The sequence below is a fragment of the Squalius cephalus genome (genome assembly GCF_949319135.1).
Source record: "Squalius cephalus genome assembly, chromosome: 15".
Lineage (NCBI taxonomy): Eukaryota > Metazoa > Chordata > Actinopteri > Cypriniformes > Leuciscidae > Squalius > Squalius cephalus.
Genome location: NC_137136.1, coordinates 13,742,600 through 13,758,219, shown reverse-complemented (window position 1 = coordinate 13,758,219; position 15,620 = coordinate 13,742,600). Strand labels below are relative to the sequence as shown.

General features: G+C 36.7%; 1 protein-coding gene across 1 annotated transcript in view; it reads right to left on the bottom strand.

Moving 5' to 3' along the window:
- The window catches only part of dennd3b (DENN/MADD domain containing 3b), a 22,493-nt gene extending 7,333 nt beyond the window's left edge, over positions 1-15,160 (bottom strand). The window contains exons 1-18 of the mRNA XM_079895283.1: positions 15,023-15,160; positions 14,105-14,222; positions 10,649-10,913; positions 10,350-10,465; positions 9,754-9,878; positions 9,361-9,472; positions 9,126-9,245; positions 8,620-8,838; positions 7,215-7,330; positions 6,880-7,035; positions 6,696-6,792; positions 6,505-6,608; positions 5,989-6,128; positions 5,343-5,867; positions 2,666-2,925; positions 2,410-2,580; positions 1,237-1,366; positions 1,027-1,134 (exon numbers count right to left, since the gene is read on the bottom strand). Of these exons, the coding sequence (XP_079751409.1) occupies positions 1,027-1,134; positions 1,237-1,366; positions 2,410-2,580; positions 2,666-2,925; positions 5,343-5,867; positions 5,989-6,128; positions 6,505-6,608; positions 6,696-6,792; positions 6,880-7,035; positions 7,215-7,330; positions 8,620-8,838; positions 9,126-9,245; positions 9,361-9,472; positions 9,754-9,878; positions 10,350-10,465; positions 10,649-10,913; positions 14,105-14,188 (2,848 nt within the window). The 5' untranslated portion in view covers positions 14,189-14,222; positions 15,023-15,160. The remainder of the gene's footprint in view (positions 1-1,026; positions 1,135-1,236; positions 1,367-2,409; positions 2,581-2,665; positions 2,926-5,342; positions 5,868-5,988; positions 6,129-6,504; positions 6,609-6,695; positions 6,793-6,879; positions 7,036-7,214; positions 7,331-8,619; positions 8,839-9,125; positions 9,246-9,360; positions 9,473-9,753; positions 9,879-10,349; positions 10,466-10,648; positions 10,914-14,104; positions 14,223-15,022) is intronic.
- Positions 15,161-15,620: the final 460 nt, after the last annotated feature.

The following is a 15,620-nucleotide window of genomic DNA, read 5'->3' as shown; positions in this document are numbered from 1 at the left end:
TCTGACCACAGAACCCTGTGCCGTTTGAAGTTCCAGTCGTGTCTGACAACTGAATTTACTGGAGTTTGTTTTTGGATGAGCGAGGGATTTGGAATTTTTTTGGTAGGCTTCTGACCCAAAGACTCAACTAATCTCTGCAATTCTCCATCTGTGATCCTTGAAGAGTCTTTGGCCACTCAAACGTTCCTCCTCACCGTGTATTAAGACAATATAGACACGCGTCCTCTTTCTGGCAGTTTCGTAACATCTTTAGTTGATCGGAACTTCTTAATTATTGCCCTGATGGTCAAAATGGGGATTTTCAATTCTTTAGCTATTTTCTTACAGCCACTTTCTATTTTGTGATGCTCAACAATCTTTTGCTGCACATCAGAACTATATTCTTTGGTTTTACTCATTGTGATGGATGATTAAGGGAATTTGGCCTTTGTGTTTCCTCATATTTAAACTCTTGTGAAACAAGAAGTCATAGCTAGACAATTTCATGTTCCTAGTCACCCTGGTGTGCTAAAAAAAAAGGTAAATATTAATGGGAATATACTTCAGAGATATTTTACTCGTAAAAAATTCTAGGGGTGCCAATAATTGTGGCCAACGTGATTTGGAGAAAACATTTATTTCATAATGTGATCCCCCCCCCACCCCACCCCACCCACCACACACACACACTTTCAATTCTATTACTTCAATGAAAGGTTAGATTTTAGCTATTTTTTAAATGAAAGATCAAAAGGATAAACAATGCAGATTTATTTTTTGCAGCCATTTTTGATCATATTTACCAGGGGTGCCATTAATTTTGACTACAATAGTATATGTACATATTACACATACAGTAGGCTACATATATAAACACATGTAATGCTATTCTGCTTGAGATCTACCAGGTATTGCTGTTTTCCTTTTCCAAATTTTTATTCTGAAAGAATGTATATAAAATGATGGTGAAATGTCATGGGGACAGGTTAGACAGGAGGAATATCGTTACCACATTGCATATTAAATAACTATTTCATGCAAGCATACCTGGAGTGTATAGCAAGACATTGACAGACTGAGGCTTCATCATGTTCTGGGATGGATTGATCTTGTGTTTCAGAGTTTCTGATGTGGATCTAGGGATTATCATGGGGGCTGTGGGAATGAAGACAAAAGACTTTAATAAAGCTGTCCTGTCTTCATCATATAGATGTTTTTACAGGTAGAGAATCAGACACATTATAGACGGAAATGCACCTTCTTGTCGTAGCTTTTCAAAATAGGCCAATTTGGAGGCAGCATAAATGGCCTTCTGTGTCTGTAAACAGCGCACAACGGTATCCATAAGCAGGACGTTGGTCAGTGCCTGCTGCATATACTGGGGGTCCTGATAACAGAAGAGATCAAAGATCACAAAATAAAGTACTTTACATTGTGCGTGTGTTTGGCAAAAAATTGGGAAGGTAAAAGGGGAGGAACAGTTATCTCCTCAAGTAAGGAAAGAGAATTCATTACGCACATTGAACAATTTACACCCAGTGAAGGAAGAGTGTGTGTGCATGTTTATCTAAATGGTTGGAAAAGGAAATAAAGTAATAGGGTGTAGGTGTAGCAAAGCGATTGTGAAAATGACATGAAAATGAAAATTGACAGCTATGAATCATCCCTACACATCCTAAACACACCCTGCCCGTTACCATTAAAAACACTAAATGACTGCAAATCCCATTGGTAATTGTTTTCTATATTCTATACTAGGATAGATTTATAAACCCTATGGTTTATAAAAGATAAAAATTATTATTATTTTTTTTTACAAAGTTTTACATGACTCATTCGAATGATTTTAATCTCTAATACTGTATGGACTTTTAAAATTTTGGGGTTAGTTAAGTTTTTTTTTAAAGAAAGTAATACTTTTACTCATCAAGGATGCATTAAATGGATTCATGGAAGTGAGAGACTTTGACATTGTTCTTTTGAACCTTATATTCACCAAAGAATCCTGAAAAAAGTGTATCCACAAAAATAATAAGCAGCACAACTGTTTTCGACATTGATAATGTTTCTTCAGCACCAAAACAGAATGATTTCTGAAGGATCATGTGACACTGAAGACTAGAGTAATGATGCTGAAAATTTAGCTTTGCCATCACAGGAAATAAATGCTTTTAAATTGTATTAAAACAAAACAACTATTTTAAATTGTAGTAATATTTCAAAATTTTTACTGTTTTGACTGATGCATTTTATCAGCATAAGAGATTTCTTTCAAAGACAGATAATTCATACCGGTGCCAAGCCTTTGAAACCTTAGTATGTATATTTAATTCTACTATTAAGTTGGTAAGGAAGGGTAAATGGTTCATTTTGATTTCAAATTTTCTATAATATCAGTCTTCGATATTTCACAGCACAGGTGAACTTCACCTTATGGTTGTCTGCCATCATTCTGCCAGCCCACATCTCCTTGATCATCAGGTTCCACAGTTCACTCTCAGATTTTAAATTAGCCTCGAATATATCTTTCCTCAGGCTGTTCTTGATCTTTAGAGATGGGATCCTGAAAAGCAGGAACGGAGCAGTGGAGATCTTCACCTCCTGGGTTCACAGGATTCATAAGGTTACCACAAACACTAACTTCTCAGTTTGAATAGAATAATCACAGGTATGAACACTAACAAACCTCAATGTCCCTAAACTTGGTGATCTCAAAATATCCAGGTCTGCCAGTGGTCAACAGAAAGAGCCTCTTCTGAGTCATGGCAATTTTACCAACACCATAACTGGTCTTCACAGAGCTGGACAGCTTGTACACACACTCATTGTTTTCCAGGTGTTCCAGGACCTCGGCAGGCAAGAGAACCTCCTGTGCTACAGCCTCAGTCTCTTGCCAGAAGGTGTAAAACACTCTGAACATCGCTGGATCAATCTGCCTCTGCCCACCTGAGAAAGCAGAAGGAGAAACTAGATCAGAACACGTTTAATAACAAAAATTTGTAACATAATGTCACGCTAAATAGCGAATTATTTTTATTTTAATTAAAACTATTAATAAAATTAATATTAATTAAAAAACAAATCTAAATATATTAAAACAATAAGACACTATTGTTTTTTTTAAGTATCAGCAATATAATATTGTTCAGTTTGAAAATGTATATTAATGAACATTCATTAATTTGCTATATTTAATGTTTGCTAAACACTAAAAATAAACTTTAAATGAACATTAGAAAAAAAAAAAAAAAAAAAAAAAAAAAAAAAATTATATATATATATATAATTTTGACCAATACAGATAAATGAAAAAACTATCTCTATTATCAATGGATAACTGATATGGATTCAATGTATTTGCATCCCTAATGATTTTACACATTAGCCATGTTTCCATCCACCTATTTTAATGCAAATTTTGGGATATCACATTAAAAAAAATATGCGTATACATTCTAAATATAAGCTAATTTTCAGCTAATTTTTTTTTTATCCGATGTGTGCATAAACTACGATGGAAACACAGTTACCGCATCACATGATTGCGTTCACAAACATCGGGTAACATGACAGCATTTATTGCGTTTAGTCATTTATGATATAGGATAAAAGAGCCACAGCGGCTTCCCTGATTGCAGCAACTTCAATTTTTATTACATATATTTTGTGCACTGAAAGGGAAATTGGAGCGTAATTGGCGCCTTAACAGTTTGAATGTCCATTATCAAGTTTGGAAGGATCTTCTGGGTGACTACAGGGCATTAATTGCTTATTTTTCTCAGATTATTTAAAACAATCAAAGAAATCACAGAAATTTGTTTCAAACTATAAATAGATTGCTTCAATGCTGATAGTACCCTGCCTGCCTCTCAACAATTAAGAATTTCTTCACTTTTTTAACTCTAAAATTGATTAAAAATTAAAAAGTCAAAAATCTGTTACACTGCTTCACTATCTTATCACTCTTATTTTTATGGTTCTCCTCACACTAATTTCTCACAGCTTGACTCTGAGGCTCTCAAAAGGGAGGTATCAAGTATGAATATCTACCACTTGCTTGCTTGATCCTATTTATTTAAATGTTTCTTTTATGTTTTGTGCCCTACTGTCCTTAGTCTAATAAATGATTCATTGCAGACTGGGGTTACAATTTCTAATGCTGCTGTAACTCCTGTGCCAGAAAAAGAAAACGCTACCTTGGGCGACTGTAACAATTTCTGCCCCATTTCAAATCTTCTGTTTTTGGCAAAAATACTAGAACGCATTGTTGCCTCTCACTTGTTTAACCATCGCAACGTTAATAACCTATTCAAACCCCTTCAGTCAGTTTTTTTTGTACATTTCACAGTAATGAAAGGCTATAGTCAGGGTTGCCAATAACTTGTTGATTACTTCTGATTCTGGATTTCCATTCTCATCCTTCATCAAGAACCAGCTCTGAGATCAACATAGTCTTTTACTTACTCGCCTTGAAAGTGCTGTTGGTGTTTAAAACTGATTTAAATACTATTTTACTGACCACTCCCAGTTCATTGCCTTGTGTGGTTACCGGTATGAGATCAGTTTGGTACTCACTGGTATTCCTCAGGGCTCAATTTTAGGCCCTTTACTCTTTAATATCTATTTGTCACCATTTGGGCATCTGTTTTGATCGATCGGCCTTCATTATCACTTTTATGCTGATGATACTCAAATCTTTGTACACTGTAAACCTGGTGAAAATCTGTTTGCTTTCTTTTTGATTGGGTTTCTGAGATCAAGATATGGATGAATAACAATTTTCTCTGTTTGAATATGAAGTTATGGTACTTTGTTCCCCCTACCAACTTTCCAAAGCTGGTTCACTGACTCTGTCTGTTTTCTGTTTTGGAGTGTCAAAGAAAATAAAGGCCTCGTTTACACTGTCAGTGAAATGTGACCCAATTCCGATTTTTTGCTCACACACATCAGATGTGTTCTATGACCGTGTAAACAGGAAAAAAACGCAAACATTCGGATATTTCCAAATTGGTTTCAGGCCTCATTCATATGTGGAAATAAATCAGATAAATTCGATATGTGCCAAAGCGACTGTCATGTAAACAGGCATTTTAAAGCCCAACTAAAGACGCAGGTTTTTGACTCGTTGTTTTATATATCATTTATCTTGTGTCTGGCGCTTTAACAAGCTGCTTTTAAAGGCGCTATAGAAAATAAAGTTTATTAATTTCCCAGGAAGTGACGAGTTTGTTCTCTTGAACACATGGGATGGAAATGGTGCTTTCTTCGCGAATGCTTTATGTGGTATTCCAATTTTGCGCACAAGTTAAATTCACACCTTTGGATGCAAACATAGCTAGTGACACACTGCAGCTCAGACTTACCAACAGTGAGAGCTTCAAATAATCTCTGTGTGGTGGCCACGTCCCGCACAATACCCGATTCCTGAGTACATTTCACAAACTCCTCCAACTCCATGTTGGCCTTGGGGAGCTTGAACGTCTTCACGTGATAGTCTGATTCCATATGCACGCTCTTTTCACCGTTCTTCACCTGACAGATGAGCCGATTGAGCTCAGGTCTCCTCTGTGCCTGGACTCTCTCCTCTACTTGCAGAGAGTCAACCAGCATCTTTACCTGCTCTCCTGGAAAAATCTTAATATCTGTTTTGTAAAGGTTCTGAAAGTCACTGAGGGCATCCAAGCGCTTAGAGTTCAGCATGTTGATGAGGCCTCGGAGGTAAAAGTATCTGGCTAGCAGGGAGGAATCATCAGGTGGGCTGGCTGATATGGCTTTGTTCAACTGGTGAATAAGATCTCCGAAGTAATGGCGCACGTTGGGGTAGGTAAAGAGAGGAGGGAAATCTGGGAGCTGGAAGACCTTGACTGGTCTGGCTGGAGTATTCAGAGCTTTTGGGATAAGGGATTTGCAAGAATGATCAGTAACATAAATATATTACGATTATCTAAATGCCATTTTTATTACAAAACTGAGTCGTGCAGATGAATAACACTACTGCAATTCTCTTACACATTTCAGGAATGATTTTAGTTGGAGACATCTGTCTGAGGACACTCAGCTTTTTCACATTGTCCAGGTTAGTTAGACTTGTGCTTAGATGTTTAGTCAGTTTAGTCAGATCCTTTTCCTTTGAGGGTCTTCTCCATCTACTGTAGAAATTAATAACAAATTATATTTCAATGAAAATAATTAAATGTTAATATTTTGGAGGAATCTAAAAGATATAAAATAATATTATAAATAATAATAATAATTTATAGATAATAAATTATATTTATATTTCTTTGATAAAAAATACAATAAAAAATAAAAATATTTCGAAATATTATTACAATTTAAAATAACTGTTTTCTATTTTAATGTATTTTAAAATGTATTTTATTCCTAACTGCCATTACTTCAGTCTTCAGTGTCACATTACCCTTTAGAAATATTTCTTATTGTCATTGTTGAAAACAGTTCAATTCAGATACAGAATTTTCCTTGTGAAATTTGTATAGAAAAGACAACACAGCTTCAACTTACTTTTGGTCATCTTTCCTAATACTACCCTCCATTTGGGTAAATCTATCCATCTTTCCATTCAAACGTTCTTTCAAGAAGGAGAGGAAAATGTGTGTTTCCAAGACCTGCAATGAAGAAAAATCCATCAGTTGTACGGTTTGGTTCTATTTCTGAAGGTTGAAAACCAGATATATTATTAACTGGAAAGTCACTTTTTTATAAAATGGTTGGTCCTCTGGCTCCCTGGTCTTGAGAAACTCATCAGTGTTAAAAACTCTGTGTTCGTAACTTAGGTAATCACTGACATCTCTGGGAAAATAAGCACAGTAATTTTTTTCAATTAGACATACAATATGAAGAAGATTCAAATTCAGTTCAGTTCATGATCTCACCGACCTAAACATGTTAACAATGAGCTCCAGGGTGATGTTTTGTATTTCCAAATTGAGTCTATGTTGCCAACGTCTTCTCTGCATCCGAAACTCATTAAGATCTCCACAGATGCTCTGATGAACCACTTCCAGGTCATAGTGTAATTGAAGACCTTTCCTTCTGCATGAAGACCCAGCAAAACAATTACAAACCTGGCAAATACATAACGGGACCTGGTCTCGCCAGCTGGGTCTGATAATGTGAGATTATCAATATATTGTATATTTTGATTACTCCAATAGAATAAATACTCTTAGTAAGACTTAGTAAGACTGAATTTAATGGTTAAATGTTCTTACCGACTCTTGAAACTTTGAGCAGCTGCCTTTGGGGTGTCTGGGACGTCAACGCAATGACAGCGAGAGCAGGACACAGTTCCCTCATCAATATTGATCAGAATTAGGTCATCAGCTTCCTGATAAATGGACAGCGATTTCACAGATCACAAATCACAAAAAAAAATTGACAGGCATTTAATATAAGTAAAAACCACTGTCATGAATTTCTCAACATATAAAGGTTGGCTAGGAACAGTTTAATAGAGATAAATAAATCAAATCATAAAAACTAAACCCAAAACATCTAATTTGAACTAAAGAAGATTTAAATTTAGGCAAAATATGTATCTGGTATTTGGTAATAAAATATAGTAATCCCAAAACTGCAAGGGAAAAACATATTCCTAAAATATAAAGACATTTGTAAATTATTATTATTATATTGTGTGATAATAGACATGCAACTGCTTTTAAATAAAAGAATTTATCAGGGTGCCGGTCTGGGGTGCGTTTCCTAAAAGCATCTTTGGTCAGCTAGGGTCGCAAGTTCCCTCATTATCATCATAGTTCAATGAGTCGGTGTTTCCCGAAACCATAGTTCCAACGACAATTGGCAAACAGCATCGCAAAGTTGCATTGTTGGAAAGACAGCTCTCGACCTGTGGTTAGAAGTGTAATACTGGAAAAACTGGAAGAGAGGGCAACTCTCTGAGAGAACAAAGGAAATTAACATTTGAACTCACTCTTGTGCACCATTCGAGACACCTCAGAATCATCATAATCTACATCTCTTTCCCTCTTCCCCCATTCCTTCTCTCTCATGCTGAGATCATCAAAATCCACCCAAGAATCTAAAGGTCTCATTCCCAAAGAAGTACGGTAAACCAAAAGATAATAAAGTATTTAAGAGTTTAGCGATAACTCGCACACAGAAGAGAGTGTGTCCTCCAGACAAAAGACATCCTGCTCTCAAAGGTGTAAACTCAATGCAAATTCCCATTGTTAGCGAATGTTTCCATGTAATTCAACTTCTGTCCCCAGTACGTCTCATGTTTACATTTGAAAAGAGGTTTCTGCCTTGGTCTGAGTATTTAGGGAGATGCTGAAGAAGGCTCGTGGCGATTTGTAACTCAAAATAGCCTATGATGCTGAGAGTATATATCTATATGTTTATCGATCAATTGATTATTCTATCCATCTATCTATTTATCCATCTATCGATCGATATAATAAAAATGTCAACAATTGAAATCATCAATAGAATAAACAATAATAATCTCTTAGAAAACAGAATGAAACATTAATAACATTACATTTGTTAAATGTTAATTATTTTTAATTCACCCCTTTTGCGGACTCCAGTTTAAAAAAGCCTGAGCTAAAAAACAGCTAACTGAGTTAATAGGGAACATTTCTTAGACTTTACCATGGCAACTTCCTGATAGTGGCTGATGTGGCATCCCATGAGGAAGGCAGTCGGAGCCATAACGAAGTCAAGCATCTGTTGGGACAGAACGGGCACCAGTGGGTGCTGCCAGCGCAAGGGCCGAATATACAGCATGAAACACTCTGCGATCAGGGTCAGTTTGGACCAGTCGGAGGAAAAGAACACCATACGCTGCTCTGTGAGTATACTGGCTATGATCTACATGGGAAGAGAAACATGAAAATGTATTCCCATTTGATGTGGACCAAGATTTTCAATATCATTTTTGTTTAATCAAAAAAGTTTTTTTTTTCCTCTCAAATATTTGCATCTAAAATTGACTGATAGCCAATCAGTCAATTTTAGATGCAAATAGGCAAATAGATAACACTTTCCTTGTTAGAAGTTTGAATGAACACACATACACACACAGTGTTCATTCAAACTGCTAACAAGGAAACTATCCATTTATTGTTGTTTCCATATTTAGAAATCAGCCTTTATACCTGCAGCAGCTCTCTGGACTTGAAGCAGAGGAACGGAAGATGCAGGTCCAGGTCAATGACAGGATGATTTTGATCTTTTTTGGATGGAAGGACAATGGTCAGAGGTCGCAAGGTGAACATCTGAAAAGAAAAATTCTATTATATATTCACATGTAACCACACATCTTCTAGTGGCATTACAGTTTTACTAAGCTCTCTGAATTTGCTAAACTTCAGATGCCTAAAATAAACCCACCACATGCAGCTGACCAGGAGGTGGAACTGGGATCAGAGACAGTTTAGCAGAGAACTCCTTCACTTGCTCTTCCATATCAGTCATTTGGCAGATTTTAAGCTGCCGTAAGAGGCTGCGGATGGGAGAGTGAAAACTCAGGTCATGAGGAAAAATCAGCATAGATAACTGCAGAAACAACTTTAACATTTGCAGGTTTATTTCTATGAAAAGTGTGACATTATGGTGGTATCAAACTGGCAAACTAAGTACAGCATGAAGGCAGAATGCACTTTATGATGTACCAATGCCCATCTAATACTGCTGACAATACAGTATATTCTCCTCTGTCTCCCAAATATTTTCTTCTTTTTCCAATACATGTGAATAATCTTGAATCTTGACTCTTGGCCATACCTGGACAGACAGTCCTTGAGAGTATTGTAATATGGGTGTTTTGAGATAACACATATCGCATAAGCAGTGTAGAGTTGTGGAGACTTGCATGAGGACCGGTGTCCATTCTGATGAAGTATCCCTTCCTGTATAACAGAGTTCAACCTTTATAAAAAGGTGGCTTTGAGACCATAACTAACAAACATTACATATATACTGTAACTCGGATGCCAAACCAACAATGTCCAAACAGTAATGAATTTAATAGTCCCCATGTAGTCAACAATTTTATCCCTTAAAACTCATCTTTGATCACCAAAATGACATATTTAAATGTTTTTTCCTGTGAAAAAAAATCTTCATGCCTTAAAATAGCTTGAATGTAACTCTACACCCTTGTCTCATTTAGTATACGTGGATCCATGAATATGCAAATAATGCAAACATTAAAAACTTGATTTTCATCACAGGGGGACTTTAATAAAAACTAGAGCAACTTCCAGTTACCATGTCAAAATAATTCAGGACACACTCATAAACAGCAGGTGACATTCAGCGCAGGTGATCTGTCAATAGACAACCATAATGATAGGTTTTTAAGGTAATAAGTATCTGACCTGTATTGATTTATAGTACTGGAGAACTACTCCATGAGACTGGTTTCCAAACACATCAGTGAAGACTAGGAAGTGAAACTTTTCCACCTTTTGCTCCCGAGTTACCTGAAGCCCTCCTGATTTAGAAGAAAGAAATGAATGTTAGTGTAATCTAATCATTCTAAACTAATGTTAACGCTAGTCTGCACTGAACTATTTAACATTTACAGCATGTATTCTTATTTATATTGCTGTCTGTGTGCTGACCTTTGCCCCCTTCTACAGAGATTTTATACTGTTAATACAGAATTTAGTTTCACCTGGAAAGCAAAGATGAGGCAGAGCCACCAGATCCAGGTCTTTGGGAACACTGACATCCTCTGTGATTTCATCCTTGGGGTTTCCAGTGTTAATATCGGGCCTATCCGTTTTCTTCTTAATGAAGGAGCGTCGTAGTGGAGTACGGCTGATATTTCCCACAGCCGGTTCAGTGCCGCTATCTTTGGGCACAAATGGAGGAGCACAGACCTGTATGACCTCAGGATCGAGCCGAGGTAGAGGACTTCCATCCTCCTGCAGCAAAGACTGGTCACATGCAGAAAAACAGAGGACATTTACACATAAAATCAGATGGTGCATGGTGATTCTCCATGGTGATTTTAAAGGTGTATCCATTGCCCATGATTCATTTGTTCTAATACCCAAATGTCCAATATTTTACTGAAATAAAGTGAGTATTTGAGCATTTGTGTTCTATATAGAGCCCCATTGGATCTTCTTCTTTTTTTCAAAGAGTGTACAATGGCACCTTTTACAAAGTAAGTGAATTTTTTTAAAATAGCTATTTCCCATATATACAATAATAAAACTAAACGGTAAGGATTAACCTGAAAATGAAAATGAAAGATGCACCACAATCACGAATTCCATCACATTATATGTTATGGCCCTGTGCCTGTTTCATCATGTCTCGTGAACAATGTTTTCTGTGTCTTAAGCAAGAGATCTAGTTTGTCTAGGGCATCTATTATTATGCCCCTTTTCAAAAGAAGTAAAATAAGTATCTGGTGTCCCCAGAGTGTGTATGTGAAGTTTTATCTCAAATTACCCAATACTTTTTGCAGCATGTTTAAATTGTCACTTTTTTGGGCTCAGAAAAACGTGCCGATTAGTGTGTATCCCTTTACATGCAAATGAGCTGCTAATGAGCGCAGCCTCACGAGCTCGCGCTCAGTGCCAGGACAATCTCATCTCACGGAATGATAATATTAAAACAGACACTCTCAGTAGCGGTGTTCATTTCGACCTGGAGTCGGGCAATAATGCCAACAGAGTCAGAGAATATATGCTGTATGGAGATAGAACAGGTATAGTTTAGTGGTTGTGAGTCATGTGACGTATTTACCATCTGCTTTTATCCACTATTAACTCAAGCCTGCTGTAACTTAGCGGACCCGTCTGAATGATGGCCAAATATATACTGATGATGAGTGTAATGAAGTTTATTGTACATCACACAAAAGATGAAGCATTAGTTTTACTCCAGAAAATCACTGTAAGAGCTGAATAAACACAGTATAAGAAGTGCGCATTAAAGTCTTATCCATAAACTCTCTCTCTATCCCTTTCATTATCATCAACATACACAGCGAATTACACAAAACACTCGTTACAACTGAACTAACAGTAAACAAATATATACACACCTTTTCAGGGGGTGCTTAATAAACTGGTAAACTTTATATCCGTAAAACGACTCGATGAGCTGTGAAGTGTGCGCTCTCACTTTCATTTCTGCCGTGATCAGTAACGTTAGGCCTATCGCTCCGGAGATGTAAGCTGGATCACGAACAGTTGGTACAGAAGATCCATCCTCGAGTAACAACGAGAGTAAATGAAGAAGACTGCTATGTTCATTCTTATATCCAACAACAAAACACCTCAATCGCTTAGTAGACATTCTTGTATACAGCTGCTCCAGCGTCGAAACAATGTTGGACTGTGTACAGCTCTCACTTTCGCTCAGGGCGGGTCTATGCTAATACGGCAGTGTCAGTCAAGAGTCGTGGGAGGGGCTTGTGTAAAAGTACGTCACATTGCCCCGAATCTGAGAAAGGCTTGTTCTGAGACAGTGCTTATGATTTATGGGGATTTTAAAAAAAGCACTGGTTGGATTTTTTCATTATAGGGTGGTTGTGTACACACTGGTTCAAACGCCATGTAAAAGTGAGTTTTGCAATAATAGGTGCCCTTTAAGGCGAGGCCCTGCATTTCATAATACAAAAGACTCAGATCACACAGCAGGGTTGGGGAGTAACGAAATAGGTAATGGTGTTATGTAATAAGGATACAAAAATATGGTAGGCCTAAAGGTAATTCGTTACAATTATGTCAAAAACCAAAGTAGCCTAATCAGATTACTACAGAGCCCCTAAAGGGACCTTTGCAAAAATAAAAATATAAAGACTTTCACGTGCTCACGAGAAACGTATCTATCGAGAAACTATCACATGCTCACGAGAAACTATTGCGTGAGCATGAGGTGTATATGACATTCTTCTTTCAGACTAATACAATCGTAGTTATATTAATAAATGTCCTGGCTCTTTCAAGCTTTAAAATGGCAGATTGCAACCAACAGATTGAAGCTCAAGAAAGTGATTTTTTTTAACCAGGGGGTTAATAAAGTGGGCTTTCCTGTAGCTCAAACAGTAGAGCGGGTCATGGGTTCGATACCCAGGGAAAGCAAGAACTGATAAGAATGTAAATGTGTACCTTGAAATGCAATGTAAGTCGCTTTGGATAAAAGCATCTGCCAAATGCATAAATGTAAATGTAAATAAAGGCCTTCTGAAGCAAAACAATGAGTTTGTGTAAGAAAAATATTAATATTTAAAACTTTATAAAGTAAAATAACAAGCTTCAGCCAAACGAACATACAGATTCCACTTAAGTGTAAAGCACAATTTATGCAAGTAATACGACGTACTGCTGATATTTACGCTACGCCATGATGCACTACGCTCCTTCCGATGTCGTAAGTTGTGCAAGTTGTGCATTAGACGTAAGTAGACTGCGTATGGCTGGAAGCTAGAATATTACTCTGTAACATGTTAAATATGAATATTTTTCTTACACAAACTCATCGCTTCGCTTCAGAAGGCCTTTATTAACCCCCCAGAGCTGTGTGAAGTTTATGATGGATGGATGCACGTTTTTGAGCTTCAATCTGTTGGTTGCAATCTGCCATTATCAAGCTTGGAAGAGCCACGATATTTATTAATATAACTCCGATTGTATTCGTCTGAAAGAAGAAAGTCATACACCTAGGATGGCTTGAGCATGAGTAAATCATGGGGTAATTTTCATTCTAAAGTCAACTACTCCTTTAATAACTTAATAGCTTTCTAAGAATATACACAATAATTCTTATAAGAATGTTTTCCAACAAAATAAAGGAAATATTAACTTGTTTAAAGGCACTAATTTGCAGACTCTTAATAAGCCGCTCAGTTGAGGGTTCCACTTGTTTGAGCAGCAATGGAGGCAAAACAGATCTGACAGAAATTTCGAAAAGGAGAATTAAAGAGCTGATTCTGTTGCTTTTTACTTGACTTTGTTTACATAATATGTGACTTTGAAGAAATCCAAAAGTAATCAGATTACATTATTTTTATATTGTGGTAGATTACGTTACTGAATACTTTTTTATGAAGTAATTTGTAACTGTAACGGATTACATGTTTAAGGTAACCCTCCCAACTCTCTTATTCTACCTGGGACAGCTCCTTCAGTTTATCATTTGAAAGTCCAACAACGACACATGCTTCCAGTAATCCTATAGGCAGACCGTCTTCCATTGAGAATCAAAAGGATTGTCACTCCTCATAAGATCTGCAATACACACACACACAGAGAGAGAGAGAGAGAGAGAGAGAGAGAGAAAATACACATTCATTTCCATGCTAATTGAAATCTGAAAGTAGAACATTTTTGCTTAACACAACTGTAGAATGTGGTAACCTATATACCTATAACCTACATTAACATCTTACACAAATCCCATAAATCAGGGATAACACAACATCAACCAAACAAGCAACTACAGGCAACTTCTAACTCAGATAACATTTTAAAAGACCACACCAATGATGCCAGGCATGGTTGTGGAAACAGAAGAAATTATTACACACCCTGGAAAACACAGATGTGTATCATAATCTAATTTTCCTGCTCTGGAAGTTCCTGGGTTAAATTAGACTCATGTGTGTTGCAAAAGTAAAATTTCTCAAGAGCAGGCTGCAATATTCTAATAAATAAAGTAGTCAACATATTAAAATATAGCTATTTTAAACACACTCAATACACAATTGAAACAACCAACACAATCTCATGAAAGGCGTATCTATAGCACGAATGATATTTCTCGTATCATTTACGCCAAAACGAGTTTTTGCGTTCAAATGATATGCACTGTAAACCCCTTGGGTAGGATTAGGGGTGAGGAGGGCGTGCATATTACACGCCATAAAGTGCGTATCATATGCACGCGAAAACTGCGTATCATATGTACGCAAAAACTCGTTTTGGCGTATAAATGATACGAGAAATATCATTCGTGCTATACGCACTTTCTTCATATTCTACCCATATAAAATGTTCATGTTTGCTGTATAAGATAAGAATGCACGCACCTTTGTCGATCATCGGTATTCCGAAAGTGAAATTACGCATCGGGACAGTTGGGAATGAACGGGACACACTAAACATCTTCCAGCAAGAGGAGTACATGATCTGCGCATGCGCTCTTCAGTCAACAGGTAGGCTACGTTGTTCTCAATGGCCAGGTGCTACCATTATGGTGAGGCAAACCTGATTATACTTGGAGAGCAATTATATGACCTAAAAATATCTAGTTTTAACCACATCAAATATCCGTAAACAGACACAACTCTTAAAATTGTGACACCCAGAAATTACTTATCAAGAGCTGTTGATTAAACTGCTCATAATACAGTTTAGCGCCCCGAACATTATTTTCTGAACTATTTGCTGAAATAATAATAAAAAAGTTTCTAGCACAATTATTATTTTTTTTACCTTATTCATTCATGAAATACGACTGACATCAGTGGATGAGAGCGAATTACGTTTTAAACGAATTAACTCGGTAAATTCACATGGGATTTATGTAAAATATTGCAGAATCGCTCATTGTAACTTCACGGTAATCGAGTTTTTGTTAAAAGCGTACTTTTTCCTGAAATATGTAAGCCAATAGGCTCGTCTATC